At 41.5% G+C, this 18,220-nt stretch overlaps 2 protein-coding genes across 2 annotated transcripts in view; one reads left to right on the forward strand and one right to left on the reverse strand.

Annotated features, from left to right (window-relative positions):
• GLDC (glycine dehydrogenase (decarboxylating)) overlaps window positions 1-18,220 on the reverse strand; it is a 75,761-nt gene that overhangs the window by 29,126 nt on the left and 28,415 nt on the right. Inside the window, exons 5-14 of the mRNA XM_014535706.1 lie at window positions 17,570-17,717; window positions 16,816-17,012; window positions 13,465-13,561; window positions 10,903-11,008; window positions 9,393-9,532; window positions 8,516-8,596; window positions 6,222-6,319; window positions 5,654-5,738; window positions 5,462-5,503; window positions 4,109-4,251 (exon numbers count right to left, since the gene is read on the reverse strand). Of these exons, the coding sequence (XP_014391192.1) occupies window positions 4,109-4,251; window positions 5,462-5,503; window positions 5,654-5,738; window positions 6,222-6,319; window positions 8,516-8,596; window positions 9,393-9,532; window positions 10,903-11,008; window positions 13,465-13,561; window positions 16,816-17,012; window positions 17,570-17,717 (1,137 nt within the window). The remainder of the gene's footprint in view (window positions 1-4,108; window positions 4,252-5,461; window positions 5,504-5,653; window positions 5,739-6,221; window positions 6,320-8,515; window positions 8,597-9,392; window positions 9,533-10,902; window positions 11,009-13,464; window positions 13,562-16,815; window positions 17,013-17,569; window positions 17,718-18,220) is intronic.
• Window positions 15,491-16,256, forward strand: LOC102259271 (zinc finger SWIM domain-containing protein 7-like). Its single transcript, XM_005861345.2, has one exon. The coding sequence runs from the start codon at window positions 15,619-15,621 to the stop codon at window positions 16,036-16,038; it is 420 nt and encodes a 139-aa protein (XP_005861407.1). The 5' UTR covers window positions 15,491-15,618; the 3' UTR covers window positions 16,039-16,256.

The raw sequence follows: 18,220 nt of genomic DNA on the forward strand, positions 1-18,220 counted from the left end.
CAAGGTGATAATAAACTGGAGCTGATAGGATTCAACAGTTTTGTGATTATGTAAACCTAGACCAGTGATGGCGAACCTATGACACGCGTGTCAGAGGTGACACGGGAACTCATTTTTTTGGTTGATTTTTCTTTGTTAAATGGCATTTAAATATATAAAATAAATATCAAAAATATAAGTCTTTGTTTTACTATGGTTGCAAATGTCAAAAAATTTCTATATGTGACACGGCACCAGAGTTAAGTTAGGGTTTTTCAAAATGCTGACACGCCGAGCTCAAAAGGTTCGCCATCACTGACCTAGACCCTATTAGTAACAGTGTATCATCATAAGTGTGGAAATTCGGGGCAGCTACTCAATGTAAATTTAGAAAGAGAGAGAAAAAGAAAAGAGGGTAAGGGTAGTGGTGGAATTTGAAGATCCCATGATAGGGCTAGGGTCATAGTTCAGCTCTTTTGCCAAGATTAAAACAAGAGTTTAAGGACACAGTAAATTTCAAAGATATTTATCATTTGAACCTGGGCAAAAAGGTTGAGATTTAGAAATACTGCAATTTAGTTCCAAGGATTACATCTTTAGATGTTTGGAAAAAATGTTTATTGGACCATCACACAAGCTCAACCCCAAGGGATACTTGTAACCTTCTGCTAGATTTTAGAAATAAGATTGCAGATGATATGTCTATCTGAGAGGGAACGTAGCCTGCTCTTCTGGATGATTTTGCAGAATATGCATGGCCAGGAGTCACAGGCGGAAAGCATAGCACTTCTTAAGCATAAAACTTCAGATGGATTAAGATGATAAATAAATTGCAGCCTGGCCAGTGTGGCTCAGTGGTTGAATGTCAACCTATGAACCAGGAGGTCATGGTTCAATTCTCAGTCAGGGCACATGCCCAGGTTGCGGGCTCGATCCCCAGTAGGGGTTGTGCAGGAGGCAGCCGATAGATGATTCTCTCACGTCATTAATGTTTCCATCTCTTTCTCTCTCCCCTTTCCTCTCTCTGAAAACAATAAAAACCTACATTTTAAAAAATTAATTGCAGCCTATAAAGAAGGCATTTTGGTCAGTAACTGTGTACATTTGTCACTGATGTACACACAGCAGAAGACATCGTTGGCCAGCCATGAAGTAATCTCTTTATTCTGTCTAAGGAATATAGTTGCTGAGTTTATAGACACCATCAGAAATTTCTCAGAAGTTAGCTACATTGGAATATTTGGAGATTATTATAGCTGCTGTTGTTAATTAAAAAAGTAACCCTGCAGTTTTTAAAGATAAAAACAACTTCCTCACTCTTATAAGCCAAGTGAGCTAATAATAATTTTAGATTGTCTTCCCTTTTAGAGTAACATCTTTGAAAGGTGTTAATTACTGTTTCTGTCTGCCTTAAACATTGCATTATATATCATTCTAACCCAGCAATTCCTGGAGTGTGTCTGTGAGCTGCTGAATGAATCTACGAGTGTCACCGCGTTATGAGAAAGAGCCAAAGCAACCATGCTAGGCGCAATAGGAAATGGAAAGGTAATTAAATATTTTTGGCTATGTTCTCCACCAAGCTGGAAAAGCCCTCCGGGTTCCTGACATTTTTGTTTCAAGTTCTTAAAAACCTTTGGGATCGCCCTAGCTGGTTTGGCTCAGTGGATAGAGCATAGGCCTTCGGACTGAAGGGTTCTGAGTTCGATTCCGGTCAAGGGCACGTGCCTGGGTTGCGGGCTTGCTCCCGAGGCAGCCGATCATTGGTTCTCTCTCATCATTGATGTTTCTATCTCTCTCTCCCTCTCCCTCTCCCTTCCTCTCTGAAAACAATAAAAATATATTTAAAAACAAACAAACAAAAAACCTTTGGAAGTGAAGACTTGGCTATGTGAACCAAGGTTTTCATGTCACAATATGTCCCCTCTCTCACTCCTGTCTTTCCCCATTGAGATTGTGATTGGATCTGGGATTGTGATCTGGACATCAGAATTTGTATAAACTCACCCTATGAATCTAATTTCCAGACAGGGTTGGGAACCATTGCTTTAAGGGAAGGCAAGCTTCCTCATCCTTAGGGCAGCCTCTGGGGACTCTGGCTGGGACCTTAATTTACTGCAAGAGCTAATGACTTAAGAATTTGTCTTGAAACATTGCTCTCCAATATGACACTGAAGATGCAATCCTATTCCATCACTAGAGGGCAAAATTTCTTCATTTTCAACATTTAATAAAGCATTATTGCCTAAGGTTAAGAATTCAATCAGGTTCCTCTCATACTTTAAAAAAAAAAAAAAGCTGAATGATAACATTTTAATGAGAGTATACTGAAGCCTGACTTTCATGGATGTCAGTTCCTTCCTATTTGTGTAATGAGGATTTGAAAGGCTATTGTTAAAAGAGCTCCATGTCCTTTCATGTGCCATCTACCCTCTTCCTAAAGGATTTGTGCTTGATAGGGTATATTGTTTTTCAAAGTGCATGGCTCTGCCCGACCGGTATGGCTCAGTGGTTGAGCATCAATCTATGAACCAGGAGGTCATGGTTTGATTCCTGGTCAGGGCACATGCCAGGGTTGTAGGCTTGATCCCCAGTGGGGGGCGTGCAGGAGGCAACCAATCAATGATGTTTCTATCTCTCTTTCCCTTCCTCTCTGAAATCAATAAAAATATGTTAAAAAGAAAAAAAAGTGCATGGCTTTGCTATGTAGCCTATGTTACCAAACAGGAGGTTAAGCTTGATTATATCTGATTAAAACTTGGTTACTTTCTCTTTCAGAAAGTGAGACAATAATTGTCTCCGTTTTTAAATCATTTGATTTTTGAATTTTAAAATCGAAATTCTGTATTTCTAGCAAAGTCCTAGGTGATGCCAATGCTGAGGCTACTGGGGAAGAATTACACCTTGGGTCGTAGGAGGTAGAGAACCCAGGAGCAGAGACCGACTCCTCTTCGAAGCTATCCTAAGACCTTAACTCCACACCGATAACAGGTCTGTCTGCACTCCCAGGAAGACAGAGAGATCACAAATGCAGTGGATTCCAAATTGGCTGTATATCAGAATCATTTTGTTGCTTCTTAAAAATAAAGAGTTTTAGTCTCAACTCCTGAAGATTATGATCAGTAGGTCTGGATTGGGGCCCAGGAATTTATATATTTTTTTAATGTTTTTATTGATTTCAGAGAGAGGGAGAGAGAGATAGCAACATCAATGATGAGAGAGAATCATCTATCAGCTGCCTCCTGCATGCCTCCAACTGGGAATCGAGCCCCCAACCCAGGCATATACCCTGACCGGGAATCGAACCCCCATCTCCTGGTTCCTAGGTCGACGCTCAACCACTGAGCAACACCGGTGGGGCTGGAATTTGTATTTTTTAAAGGTACCCAGGAGATGTTGCCAAAACCCTCTGTTTTTACAAATCACTATTCTTCAAAGTTTTTTACTTTGCAGATAAAAAGACCAAGGCCAGAAGAGGGGAAGGAACTTTCAAAGTTAGTGACAGAAGAAACCAGGATCCAGGTTCTTCTGGCCCTGTTAGATTGAGACATTGCTGCTTCGTAGGAGCTAACATGTGTGCTTGACTTTCCTTCTTTTACTATGTTATTGATAGGTATAGTAACTAGTTTCCAAAGATGGCCCACAACGAACCATGACTCTCAACATTCACACTCCTGTTGTGTCCCTTCCCACATGAAATCTGGGCTGGCCCTGTAACCTGCTGTAGCAAACAGAATGCTCTGGAAGTGAGGCTGAGTGACTTCAGAGGCTGAGCCTTAAGAGGTTTGCAGCTTCCACATCCTTCCACTTCGGAGCACTGTGCTTTGAACCCTGGTATCATTCCGTGAGGAAGTTCAAGCAATCACATGGAGAGGTCCACAGAGAGAAGAGCCAAGATCCATAGCCATGGCCTGAACTAACTTCTCCCAGCCAACAGCCCACTACTAACTTCTCAGCAATGAAGGAGGCCACTTTGGACCTTCTGGTCATCCACCCCAGTGGAGGGGAACTGTCCACTCAACTCAGAAGGATACAAAATATTTGTTGCTTCAAACCTCTAAGTGTTAAGATGGGTGTTGTGTTATACCCCAAGCAATAACTAAAATGACAGGAAATGAAATCCCCTTACCTGTTAGGCTGTAAACAGATTCGGTCGTAGCCTGTGATCTCACACAAATCCTTCTCAAGCTCTCGGAAAAGCTGCTGGTACCCTTGAGCTTGGTCCAAAGGCACAAAGGGGTGGATGTTTGCAAATTCACTCCATGTGATTGGCTGAAGAGCAAGAAAGGAGAAAACATATGCATATATACATATTGTAACAGCAGTAACAATATTAACTTTGATGATGATGATGTGATGATGATGAAAGCATGATCTGACATGCAGTGCTTACTATGTGCCAGGCACTGCTTTCAGCACTTTATTTATTTATTTAAAAAATATTTTTCCTTATTCATTTCAGAGAGGAAGGAAGGAGAGAGAGATAGAAACATCAACGATGAGAGAGAATCATTGATTGGCTGCCTCCTTCACACCCCCTACTGGGGATCGAGCCTGCAACCCAGGCATGTGCCCTTGGCCGGAATCGAACCTGGGACCCTTCAGTCCACAGGCTGACGCTCTATCCACTGAGCCAAGCCGGCTAGGGCTGCTTTCAGCACTTTAATATATTCCTTCATTTAACTCTCACCACAATCTTACAAGGTAAGTTCTACTACTGTCTTCATTTTAGAAGCGAGTCCCAGAGTCCTAGAAAGCGAACTTGTGCAAAAATATAACCTCTTTCTATCTTTTTTAGGGACAAAAAGGCCCAAAAATAGATTTATATCCATGAAACCCAATGAGTTGTTTCAAGTACAGTTTATTCAAACTCTTACATAGCATGTACATTATTGTCTCTTCATTAAGCAGAACAAAGCAACAGAAAAGCAAATGGGGGAAATCTTCCTGTCACAATATAAAATTATTTCCTTGGCCTGATGTGATTTGTCACATCTGAATACTCCGGTGGAAAAAAAGGAACAAGCTAACTTTGTTGAAATGGATCCTAGCCTAGGAAACATGCTTACCAACACAACAGCAGGTTACACAAATCTTCTGTTAACACAAGAAAGAAATTAAAACCTCAAATCTCTACCCTTTGGCACAATGAATGGATTTCTAGAAAGAAGGCTTAAGGTTCTTCTCAGCTTAACAACCACAAATTGATCAAAATAAAAGCTTTTCATGTGGCAGGTTTAACAAAAGATGGTGTGAGGGTAGGAAGGTATAAATACTATATATTTAATTATTTTAATATTTCAAAATAATCTGACTCATAAATTTAAATGATCAGGTTGTGGTAAAATTGGGGTTTCTGCCAAGATTGCTGAATAACAAGGAAAAGGATTATTAAAGTAGTTATTAATTCACCGTCCCAGTAGCAGTTTTCTCTAGTTATGTACAGCCAGAACAAGTTCCTTCTTAGAAGTGACCTACTTACTGCAAGTTCAGATGAACTGTTGAGCTTCATGGTACAGGATCCCTTTAAGAAGCACAACCAAAATAAATTGCATTAGTGATTTCCTATGATTGGTATGATCAGCCCTTCTATCTCCCCACAAGGCCACCCATTAATCCCTCCTGCAGCATATTACATGTGACCCAAAGAGGGGGGGATAAAAGTAATAATTACCAGTGGAATCATGCTGTGAACAAGGGAAATGTCTTTGTTTTCTAATTTCTTCATATATCGAACAATATTTGTTTCTGAGTGATAGCTGTGAACACAAAACGCATGATTGGGGCCAATCTAGTTAGGTAAGAGTCCATACGTATCCTCCTGAAAGATCAGACAAACTGAGATCTACCTTCAACATACAGTTCACGTTGGGCCATGCCAACAAAGCATCAGAGGGAAGGGCATGGCACCCCACAAACCTCAGTGGATGGCCCAGGACAAGAAGCATCCTGTGGGCATAAGAGGAAGGTTGGGAAGAAGAGAATGTTGACTTCCTGGGTATGCTCTTCAGCCTGGCAACTAGGCATCTAAACTCTCCCCCACCTGATGAGTAGAATTAGGGGTTACAGTGCCAAGGGGTCAGGGCCAACAGGAAATAATGTGTGCTTTGCCCAAATCAGCAATGGGATCCTTATGGCGATGATTTATTATTAAGGGAATATCACATCCAAGTCAGAAGCCACTCTCTACTGCGCTCCCAAGCCACGGCACACAGTGCAGAAGTCGCACTGGCCACACAAACCTGTTGAACACTTGATTTGTAAGGAACGGGCTGGTTCTCTTGAAGGCAGTGGCTAGAATACCTCTCCGTTCCTCGCCCATGCTTTCAGCAACCAGCTCCTGCATGAAGAGACCACAGAAACTAAAGGGCAGGAATTGTGCCTAGAACCACGTCTGGACACCCAGGCCTCAGGTCAGCAAGTATTCTCACAGAGCATCAGAAGTCCTCTAGCACCCCCCGCCCACCCACTCACCACCTCCCCAGGCATCTGGCATGGTGTGCTGACAGGTGTCAGGAGTTATGAATTGTGAGAATCTCCAGAGCACTGTTTTTAAGTTTTATTGACCTCATCCACAGAAAATAAGGAAAACTGTACAATTTTTACTGCAAAGAAAGTTGACATCTCCTGTATGTTCCTTGAATAATAAGTGAGTTCTGGTAAGTTATTTTAAAAGGCTATCAAAAAAGTTACCGTGATAACATTCAGGTAGGAGTCTCACTTGACACTGATCTTTTATCTTTGAGAACAACTCTAATGAAATTCAAATGCCAAGATCATGTAATAGGGAAAAGGATAATCTCTTCAACAGACAGTGCTGAGAAAACTGGATTTACACACGCAAAAGGATGAAGTTGGATCCAGATCTTACATAATATACAGAAAAAGTAACTTGAAATGGATTAAGGACCTACCTTTAAAGGCTAACACTATAAAACTCTTAGAAGAAAACAGGGGACATCTGCATGACCTTGGGTTTGGCTATGGTTTTTTTTTTTCTTGTTTTTTTAAAAATATATTTTATTGATTTTTTACAGAGAGGAAGGGAGAGGGATAGAGAGTTAGAAACATCGATGAGTGAGAAACATCGATCAGCTGCCTCCTGCATGCCCCCTACTGGGGATGTGCCCGCAGCCAAGGTACATGCCCTTGACCGGAATCGAACCTGGGACCCTTGAGTCCGAGGGCCGACGCTCTATCCACTGAGCCAAACCGGTTAGGGCTGGCTATGGTTTCTTAAGCATGAGCAACAAAAAATAGACTCATTAAAATTAAAAATCTTTGCACATCAAAGGACACTGTCAAGAGAGTTACGTGATAACCCACAGGAGGGAAAACTATTTGCAAATCATATATCTATTAAGAGTTCAATATAGAGAATATATAATTAAATAGCTCACTTGCTCCTCATTCTGCCCCAGGCTTCAGTGACTGTTCATTCCATAAACATGCCTCAACACGTGCAATGAATAATTGTGATTAAAAGTAGTGCAAAGTTCTAGAGGGAAGATGCTTATTCAGTCCTGTTTATTAATTAAAGTTTAATATGATACTTCTTTGATGATTTCCATTTGTTATGATACTGAAGTCCTCTCTCAAAGAGGACACAGACAACCAGGACAGCAACATTCAACACTCTAAAACCTATTTCAACTTCTTTAGTAAATGTTTTCTTTCATTGATTTTTTTCATCAAATATTTTTTGAGGGCACTAGGCTGTGTAGAGTTGTGATTAACACCTGGCCACAGGTCTAGGTAGTCACTGACACCTCCCTTTCATTCTCATTCCATGGAATGTAACCTTTATCCTTACATGTCCCTGCTATTTCAATGTTTTAGAAACCAACTCAATCGCACTGAACTGCTTCTAGTTCTCAGGAATCTCTCTCCTCCAGCCTTAGTGGCTGCTTTTCCCAGTGTTTGGAACACTTCTGGCCCCATCCTCCTCTTCAATAGTGCCATCTTAGTCTATATAACTCCTACTCATCTTTCAGATCTCAGCTGAGGATAATTTCTTCCAAATCCTGGTAAGAAGACTCTTCTCTGTGCTCAAAGAGCATCTTCAGACATCACCCATCATAACACATCACTTGGATTGCAATCTTGTGCTTGTTTGAATCCTCATTAGACTATAAGCTCCATGAGTGCAGGAATCATGTCTAATTCACCATGATCCTCAGGACCCAGCATGCTACCTGGCACATATTAGGTCTTTAATAAATATATTTTGCGTGAGTGGGTATCATGATTTTCTCAGAATCTACATAACCAAGATGCCAATGTCATGAATCTCTATATTAAGGACAATCCTTCCAAATAGCCTGGGTGCATGGTCCTGGGTAGGGCACACAGCAGTAACCTCTATCAGCAGTCACTGCTGCCAGGGACAGTCAGTGCCATAATTTTAACAGCAAGCCACCAATGTCACACCTGCTCCCTCCACCCCCATACATACTCAGGACCACAAGAAGCAAACCCATCTTTGACACCATCTCAAATAGTCGTTATAAGAAATGCATGCTTTTATTTCACTTACTGCAGATGATTCACAGCCAAAGATCCACAACAAGTCATCCAGATCTTTTTCACTGACTGTTTCATCAAGAGAAATACCAAGCTACAGAAATAAAAACAAAAGAGAAAAAAAATCAGCTCTAGACCCAAGAGAGGTCAAAGGTGAGAAGATGCTGGACAAAACTCCCAGTTCTTTTAAAATATCAGGGTGCCAGTTGGTTACCAAATTGGCCCTTAGGCGAAAGGGACTAAGACCAGCCCTCAACTTCACAGGATTTAGTTTTATAAGTCACTTCTGGACTCTAACACCGTGATGGTTGCAAGGTACTCTTATTGGTACTGGATATCCTCACCTTTTTCTTCCCTTAACTTGCTTTATTATATCATTTATCAGGGCCTTTACCTTGAAAAGTCATATTGTGAAGAGAGAAGTAAGAAAATATGTGCCTAAAAGTCCCCTTTATGAAAACACAGTCTTAAGGAAAGATGAGAATCAAATATCCTTTGAAGGATTACAATGTTCCTAAACTAGAAATGAAAATGGTTTATTAAAAAAAAAATAGACTGGGGGGTGGGGGTGGGCTAGAAGGGGTCATTGTGAGAAAAAAGGAGATATATAAATATTTTCAACAGTAAAGAATATTTTTTTAAAAAAATAGATTGTGCCCAAAATTCCAATATTGATTTTTTTTTAACACGTTAAGCACCAAGCCTGTTTTGTCTTCCTTTCCGGAAAGTATAGTGTCAGTCACTGGTGATTGACATGGTGCTTAACATGTTAAATAAAGAGGAAAACTTTTAATGACAAAAATCATGAAAATTTATGCAATAAAAAAAGTCATGAAAACCTAGAGACTTTGTTAAAAAGAAAACAACAAACACCTGAAAGTTTGACTTACTGTGCCATCCTCAAAAAGTCGAAAATTGATTTGCCTCTGAGCAGCTCTGCTCAAAACCTCCTTCACTGAGCAGCCACACTGAATCTTCAAAGTGTCAAAGAACAAGTCATGCTGGAGTTGATGCCCCGCTCGCTTGAGACCTAAACAAGAGAGGAGGATCAACCAGATTCCCCCACAGAAACCTGCTCCTCCGCCACTGACATTTTCCAGAGAAATAAAGATTAAAATCCTACTAAAACAGTCTGTTCCTGCCCTACCCAGTGTTTTGTGGCTGCTTAAAAAATTAAATGCTTATTACTATACTGCAGAAAATTGTAAAATCTATATATATAAAAGCCTAACATGCAAATTGTCCCCATGGGAGTTTGACCGGGAGACCGGGAGTTTGATGGCTCACTATGATGTGTGCTGACCACCAGGGGGCGGTGCGGAACAAAGGAAGGCCCCGGCCGGCAGCCAGAAGGCCCTGATTGGCCCCGATCGCCGGCCAGGCCTAGGGACCCTACCTGTTCACAAATTTTGTGCACTGGGCCTCTAGTCCTATATAATAAAAGCCTAATATGCTAAGTGTCTGGTCATCCAATCAGCCATTCAACCAATCAAAGCGTAATATGCTGCCCTAGCCGGTTTGACTCATAGTGATTACATTCTGGTATATATTCCTCTAGAAGTTGTGTGTGTGTGTGTGTGTGTGTGTACACGTGCATGTGTGATAGATCACATACATATATTTCTTTAACTTTAAAAATAATTGTAATATATCATTGACATTTTGCTTTTCTCAAAATCAAAACCCATATCATTGTTTTTAATGGCTGTATATGGTCAAACTTATAGATGTACCATAATGTAACTACTTTTTATTGGACATTTAGGCTATTTCCAAGATTGTGCTATTGTCAACAGTGTTTCAGTGGAAACCCTTTACTTTCCTATTTTATTATTTCCTTTGGATTTATACATAGAAGTAGAATTTCTGCATCAAATTATAGACATATTTTAAAGACTTTTGACATATATTGTTTAAGTGTTCTTTAAAAAAGAAGTCAGCCTAACCGGTTTGGCTCAGTGGATAGAGCGTCAACCTGTGGACTGAAGGGCCCCAGGTTCGATTACGGTCAAGGGCATGTACCTTGGTTTCGGGCACATCCCCAGTAGGGGGTGTGCAAGAGGCAGCTGATCGATGTTTCTCTCTCATCGATGTTTCTAGCTCTCTATCCCTCTCCCTTCCTCTCTGTAAAAAATCAATAAAATATATTTTTAAAAAAATAGAAGTCATATCAATATCAGCATTCTTTTTCATATTTGCCAGTGTGATGGGAGAAAAACTATTTTGTTTCAATTTACATTTCTTTGAGTAATAATGAGGTTGAAATTATATATATTCATTGACTATGTGACTTTTAATTCTGTATAAAGAATTGAACCTACAGTGAGTTCTCAATTTCACTTACTCATGTTTATCAGTTTTGTTATACCCACAACTTTTTAAAAAAGATATGTGACTCACCTTCAGACAAAATCAAAGTGGCATTGTGTACCCTCCTAGCAATATGCTCCAGCCCTCGGGAACCGTGGTAGATTGCAAACATGGCAGCCATATTCGCCAAGAGAGCCTAAAATGACAAAGAGCATTTAAGGAATTATGTTCAACAATGTGATGGAAGACAATTAATAGAAGGGACTATTCTTTTGACTTGAGATGCCAAATTGAAAACAGAGACAAAACAAAATGATCAGATTTCCTGCATTCTCTATGATACCTGGGGACCATTTATAACACGGCTGAACACCTGAGGGAAAGGCACAGCATCTAAGATACTGTGGACTCACGATGTTAAACCTTCAAATATGACCATTATAAAGGGGTTCCATACATGCAATATAATCATGTCATCCATAAGGGGAAGATCAGGCTGTCACAGACATCGAGATACAAAATTTAATGTTGGAATACAGAGGAGCCATAAAGACCTCAGTGGGGAAAAGTGACATCTAAGAATTTTATACTCAAACAGTTCTTCAAGGATAAAAAGAACAAAAGTTTTCAAAAACAGAGGAACTTGGGGAATACAATTCTCCTGAGGCCTTCAATACAACAGTAGAAGGTGAATTTCAATAACCAAGAGATAAATGGAGAATCTGTGGCAAAGATGACAGTGCAGTTGTTACAGGTAGAAATCTGGAGTCAAAGACACAGAGTGTTCAAGGAACAGCTCAAAATATATCAGTCATCTTTTAACAAAGAGAATAATTTCACATTTACAAAGAGAATGACACTGGAGTTGTCACTTGTTTAATGAAATCAATCTTGCAAAGGAAACACATGAAATGAAATAGACAACAGAGAGTTAAAAGATCTCCAGAATGAGAAGGTGAAACTCAGAGAAGACAGAGTATAGCTATCTTCAGGGTAAACATCACTTTAATATTTCCAGAAAAAGAGATCTTTCATAATCCAGTTTGATAATGAAATATCAGCTATACATAAACTGGAAGAAATAAAAAAGAATTACCAGCCCCGGCCAGCATGGCTCAGTGGTTGAGCATTGACCTATGAACCAGGAGGTCACAATTTGATTCCTGGTCAGGGCACATGCCTGGGTTGTGGGCTCGATCCTCAGTGGGGGGCGTACAGGAGGCAGCTGATCAATGATTATCTCTCACCATTGATGTTTCCATCTCTGTTCCTCTCCCTTCCTCTCCGAAATCAATAAAAATATATAATATATTTTTAAAAAGAACTTGTTCATTGTAGACAGCCCAAGTTCACCTGGAGAATTAGAAAACTCTAATGCACTTATGATCAGACAGATACCTTCTGGGAGCAGATGGGAAGAAAGGATAAGACAGGGGCAGTCAGCTGCAGAGGAAGGGAAAATATGTAAGCAGAGAATGGAGTGTAAACTATAGAAAATAAAGGCATCATGTAAAGATCCATTAGATGTCAACAGAAGAAAAGCCTGTGACAACTGACTCCTTCCTGTGACACTAGAAGAGCTCTTACCTTCCTGAGGCAAAAAATAATATAAGAAAACCAACTGAAGAAACATCTCCAGCCCTGGCCGGTTTGGCTCAGTGGATAGAGCTTCAGTCTGCGGACTAAAGGGTCCCAGGTTTGATTCCGGTCAAGGGCAGATGCCTGGGTTGCAGGCTCGATCCCCACTAGGGGGCGTGCAGGAGGCAGCAGATCCATGATTCTCTCTCATTATTGATGTTTATATCTCTCTCCCTCTCCCTTCCTTTATGAAATCAATAAAAAAATATTTTTTTAAAAAAAAAAGAAAGTAACGTCTCCAAAGACTGAACTAACTATAAGAAGACCTTATCAACTGCTCCCTGAAGAGGCTTTCTAAACCCTGGTGGTGCTTTGAGCCAATGCCCTGAGAGGGCAGAGCACCGGACTGCCCAATGAGGTATCTGTGAGATCTCTCTCCTTCTCTGACCCTGACTGAAAGAGGTAGACTCAGAATAGACCACGTGCTCAGAGTGGCCTTCCACCTGACCCTAGAAGTTGGCTGGATATCAGAAAATACTGCTCCCCCTGGCCTGCGCCCTTGGGCAACTTCCTGGTAACTCCTCGTCTTTTATCCCACCCACTTCGGGAATGCCTCTCATGAGCTCCCAGTGAGAGTACCCTGTGACCACCACCAGCCTGCCAGTGGGACCATCCCCTCAAGTACAGTCACCTAAACCACCACCAGCCTGCCAGTAGGACCATCCCCTCAAGTACAGTCACCTAAACCACACTCACTTTGCCCTCCTCCCCCCATCCTGGAGGGCTTCCATCTGAGCCTGAAGAGAAGGGGCCCATAATAAACCACCCATAATAAACCTGCCCGAAAGACAAGAATGCTAGAGACCTTAAAGTGTGAAGCGTGTGCATACACAGAGCACCAGTAAAATACACGGTATTTTGTTTCTGACAAGACCACAAGGCTTCTCTACCAATAAGACCTTAACATTCCTGGCGGAGCATACATGAATGAACAATGAAGTGAATGAATGAGTAGCTCATGTCTGTAAAATAGACTATAAGGCATTCAGGGGACAGGCCAGGTCTGTGACCTACCTGAGCAGTACAGATGTTGCTGGTAGCCTTGTCTCTCCGGATGTGTTGCTCCCTGGTTTGAAGAGCAAGACGATACACTTCCTTCCCGGTGGCATCTCTGGGCCAAGAATAAAACATCCAATTAGCACAGGTAATCGCAGCACCAGGAATTGTCATAAATGGACCTGCTTTTTTCCTTCCCAGCTTGAAGTGAATTTAAGCAAATTTACTTGGGTACAAGGCCATAAAGAAACAACTTCCAAATCATCCCCTTCTAACTAGAACTACTAATTTTTAGGTTGTACTGTGGGGATTTGAGGAACCCAGATAGAGACATTAAGGCTGGGAAACTTGAAAGGAAATTTTCCCGGAATTACCCAGCCAAATATAATGATGGTGACTGAGGATTAATTATCACTCTGAGCTTCTTGGCAGACTCAGGAAAAAGAAATATCTGACAAAGAAAACAGCTTCTCTGTACTAGAAGTCTGAAATGACTATATAGCTAAAAATTAAAATTATGTTAATCAGCTTACCACTTGTCTCTAATCAACATTTTCCCCTCCTAATACGATTAAAAATTTGGATAAGCACAAATATTTAGCAGTCTCATCCTTTCTTTCAATACACTTTGGGGTCCATTTTTCAGAAAGGTAAGAAGTTCAATATAAAAATCAGCAGACAGCCTTGGCTGAACAGCTCAGTTGGCTAAAGCATCATCCCAATATGCTAAGGTTGCAGGTTCAATTCCTGGCCAGGGCACGTACAGGAATCAATCAATGAGTGCATAAGTAAGTGGAAAAATAAAATCAGCAAACACTAATTAATATATTACATTTTTTAAATTGTAACGCCCTGTGCCTCATCTTGTCTGGTGAAGACATCACTGGGAAAAAAGCTAATGTGAGAATACTTGAAGAAACTTATTTTTACACTAAAAAACAAGGCACCTTTTGCTACCCTGTGGTAAACTGAGAGTACTTTTAAACTTCCCATCACCATCATTCACTACTCCAAACTATTCACTTACATCAGTATATCAGTTTTTATGAAGGGTCAAAAAGATCATGCTAAATTTCCCAATAATGGCATGGCATTCACGCCTGCCGGTGTGGCTCAGTTGGTTGGAGCACAGTCCCATGCACTGAAGGATCTCAGGTTTGATTCCCAGTCAGGGCACATACCAGGTTTCAAGTTCGTCCCCCAGGGGTGAATATGGGAGGCAACCGATCAATGTTTTCCTCTCAGATCGATGTTTCTCTCTCTCCCTTTATCTCTAAAATCGATAGAAAACATGTCCTCAGGGGAGGATAAAAAAAATAATAAAGAATAAGCATGGCATCCATCTAAAATCTTTTATGGATTTAAGAGAAGAAGGGAGAGGGAGAGAGAAAAAGAAGCATCAATGATGAAAATCATTAATTGGCTGCCTCCTGCACACCCCTTACTGGGGATCAAGCCTGCACCCTAGGCATGTGTCCTGACCAGGAATTGAACCATGACCTCCTGGTTCATAGGTCAACGCTCAACCACTGACCCACACCAGCCGGGCTAAATTATTAATCTGAGGAGCTTCTTCAATGAGAAGCACTCAAGAAAGTACTTGTGGAAATTGGTCCAATGGCCGAGTGGCGGGCCTCTAGGAAATAATGTGGATCTCACTCAATATGTGCATGATAATCTCTTATTGCACTTATCTTTACATAACTGTGTAGCATAATACTTTTGAGAAAGAAAATGATTAGATATAAAACCCATCTAAAATAACTGTATAGCCGTAACCGGTTTGGCTCAGTGGATAGAGCATCGGCCTGCGGACTGAAAGGTCCCAGGTTCGATTCTGGTCAAGGGCATGTACCTTGGTTGCGGGCACATCCCCAGTAGGGGTTGGGCAGAAGGCAGCTGATGGATGTTTCTCTCTCATCCATGTTTCTAACTCTCTATCCCTTTCCCTTCCTCTCTGTAAAAAATCAATAAAATACATATTTTTTTTTAAATGCAAATCTTTAAAAATAAAATAAAATAACTATGTAGCATAATACTTTTGAGAAAGAAAATGATTAGATATAAAACACATCTAAAATATTCAGTCTCTAGGCCAATGCTGGGCTCCCTCCACAGACCCGCCGGCGCAGGGCTCCGCTGGCCTTTAGAGGAGGCCGCGCCCGCAGGCCCATGGCTGCGGGCTCACCAGCGGTCATGCTGCCGGCCGTGGTGGAGGAGCTCCTGAGCGAGATGAGCACGCGTGTTCCTGATGAGCATCTATTATTGCTGAAGTTTGTCTTTGGCTCATCAGCCCTCCAGGCCTTGGACCTAGTTGATCGACAGTCCATCACTTTAATCTCATCGCCCAGTGGGAGGCATGTTTACCAGGTGCTTGGAAGTTCTGGTAAAACATACACATGTTTGGCTTCTTGTCATTACTGTTCATGTCCTGCGCTTGCCTTCTCTGTGCTCTGGAAGAGTGACAGCCTGCTGCGCAAGCATCTCTTAGCAATTTATCTTAGTCAGGTTATGGGGACCTGTCAGCAGCTAAGTGTTTCGGATAAGCAACTGACGGACATATTATTGATGAAGAAGAAACAAGAAGCATAAAAGGGATATTGCAGAAGCAGCTGACGTGGTGAACAAACAGATGAAAAAGATCTTACAGCCTAGGAAACCTCAACCCTGTGTCCCCAAAGCGTGAGGTGCTAGTGAGTGAATGCTGTGTGAGAAGGCCATGATGTGGCAGTGTTCTGTGGTGGGCAGAGCCTTTTGTTATGATGAGGTGTGGCAAATAAACTATGAAGATTTTTCTGCTACTTGGGAAAAAAAAATAAAAAAAAATATTCAGTCTCTCAAAGCACTCTTCAACTTTAGTAAATTTATATATGTAACCTCAGAACAACTATGGCATGGATTACACACACACTTTTTCAAACATGTACAGACTCATGGCATTTGAGAAGAGGTACTAACTAGTTCACACCCCAAATAGATTCTCCCTTCTGAATCTATGTGTACACATCTTTAATCAACCCCAAGTGACCCAGTTAGGTTTAAAGAACAACCAACAACTTTTGTGATCAAGAGAAGGAACAGGGGCCCGGCCAGTGTGGCTCAGCGGTTGAGCATCAACCTATGAACCAGGAGGTCACGGTTCGATTCCCAATCAGGGCTCATGCCCAGGTTTCGGGCTCGATCCCCAGAGTGGGGCATGCAGGAGGCAGCCAATCAATGATTCTCCCTCATCATTGATGTTTCTATCTGTCTCTCCCTCTCCCTTCCTCTCTCTGAAATCAATAAAGAAATTGTTTATTTTTAAAAAGAGAGGAGCAGGGAAAATCATGGCCACGATAAAAAAGTTCTGAGAAACATGAGTTGCTTTACCTTGTAACTCCCACCATTCTTCCAGGCATCATCCTCACCAAGCTTTCTCTGACGGCAAAAAAGGCTGCATGAGGTCCACCATAGCCGAGTGGCACCCCAAATCTCTGTGAGCTGCCAAGGGCGATGTCTACCCCAAATTCTCCAGGAGGCCTCAAGATACACAGAGCTAAAAGGTCAGTAGCACAGCAAGCCAAGCTCTAGAAAGGAAATGAGAAAGTGGACAATGTTGTTACCTTCCCTGAGAGTAGTGATAGAGCAGCCAATCACCTCCATTACAAGCAGACTGGCAGAGTTGGTTTCTATTACGTGAACTTCACTTACTCATTCACTTAAAATATTTACTGAGTGCTTTTTATGTGCCAGGGATCAATAAATAAAACAAACTTTTTTTTTAAAATATATATTTTATTGATTTTTACAGAGAAGAAGGGAGAGAAATAGAGAGTTAGAAACATCAATGAGAGAGAAACATTGGTCAGCTGCCTCCTGCACACCCCCTACTGGGGATGTGCCTGCAACCCAGATACATGCCCTTGACCGGAATCGAACCTGGGACCTTTCAGTCCGCAGGCCGATGCTCTATCCACTGAGCCAAACCGGTTAGGGCATTATAAAACAAACTTGAATAAAGGAGGCAGGAAAAGACAGCTTCACCATTCCAAGTGATAAAGGTATGTAAATTAAGGCACACCAGAACCGATAATTCAAAGTTGAGACACACCTCCATGGACCCCACAAGGAGAGGTTTGCTTACCCCAGTCTGATGGGCTCTCTCCACGAGTTCAGTAAAGTCTTCCACCTTCCCCTCAGTGTCTGGGTACTGGAACAGCACTCCACTGACGTCTTTCCCACTGAAGTCCATTTCGTGGAATAACTTCAACTCAATGAGGACTCCAGCATATCTAGAAAGAGAGAAGACAAAGAACAAACATGTTTCTGGTTTGTAAGGAAAAATCAAATAGCCTACAGTTTCTTTTCCATAATATAGCATTCATAATCCGTGTCCTTTCTCAATGCCCACCCACCACCACATCCCAACACACACACACACACACACACACACACCCCTCATACCCAGACCTTCAGTGGTAACAGTGTTTCAAACCAACTCAATTGCATCCAACAGCTCAGCTTCTGTTTTTCTCAACCACAGGCACTCCTCCCCTTTCCTGCCAGAACCAGCTCCTGAGATAAACCAGAAACATTGCCTCGTAGGGCTAAAGAACCAATATCTGTAACAGCAGCGCCATTGCCACTTTCACTTTGGATAAGTCTTAGGTCAGCAGTTCTCAACCTTCCTAATGCCGCGACCCTTTAATACAGTTCCTCATGTTGTGGTGACTCCCAACCATAAAATTATTTTCGTTGCTACTTCATAACTGTAATTTTGCTACTGTTATGAATC

This window comes from Myotis brandtii, unplaced genomic scaffold (assembly GCF_000412655.1).
Source record: "Myotis brandtii unplaced genomic scaffold, ASM41265v1 scaffold149, whole genome shotgun sequence".
In the NCBI taxonomy this organism is placed as follows: Eukaryota; Metazoa; Chordata; class Mammalia; order Chiroptera; family Vespertilionidae; genus Myotis; species Myotis brandtii.

Coding starts and splice junctions, on each gene's coding strand:
- LOC102259271 (XM_005861345.2), top strand. CDS start 15,619: ATGGCTGCGGGCTCACCAGCGGTCATGCTGCCGGCCGTGGTGGAGGAG.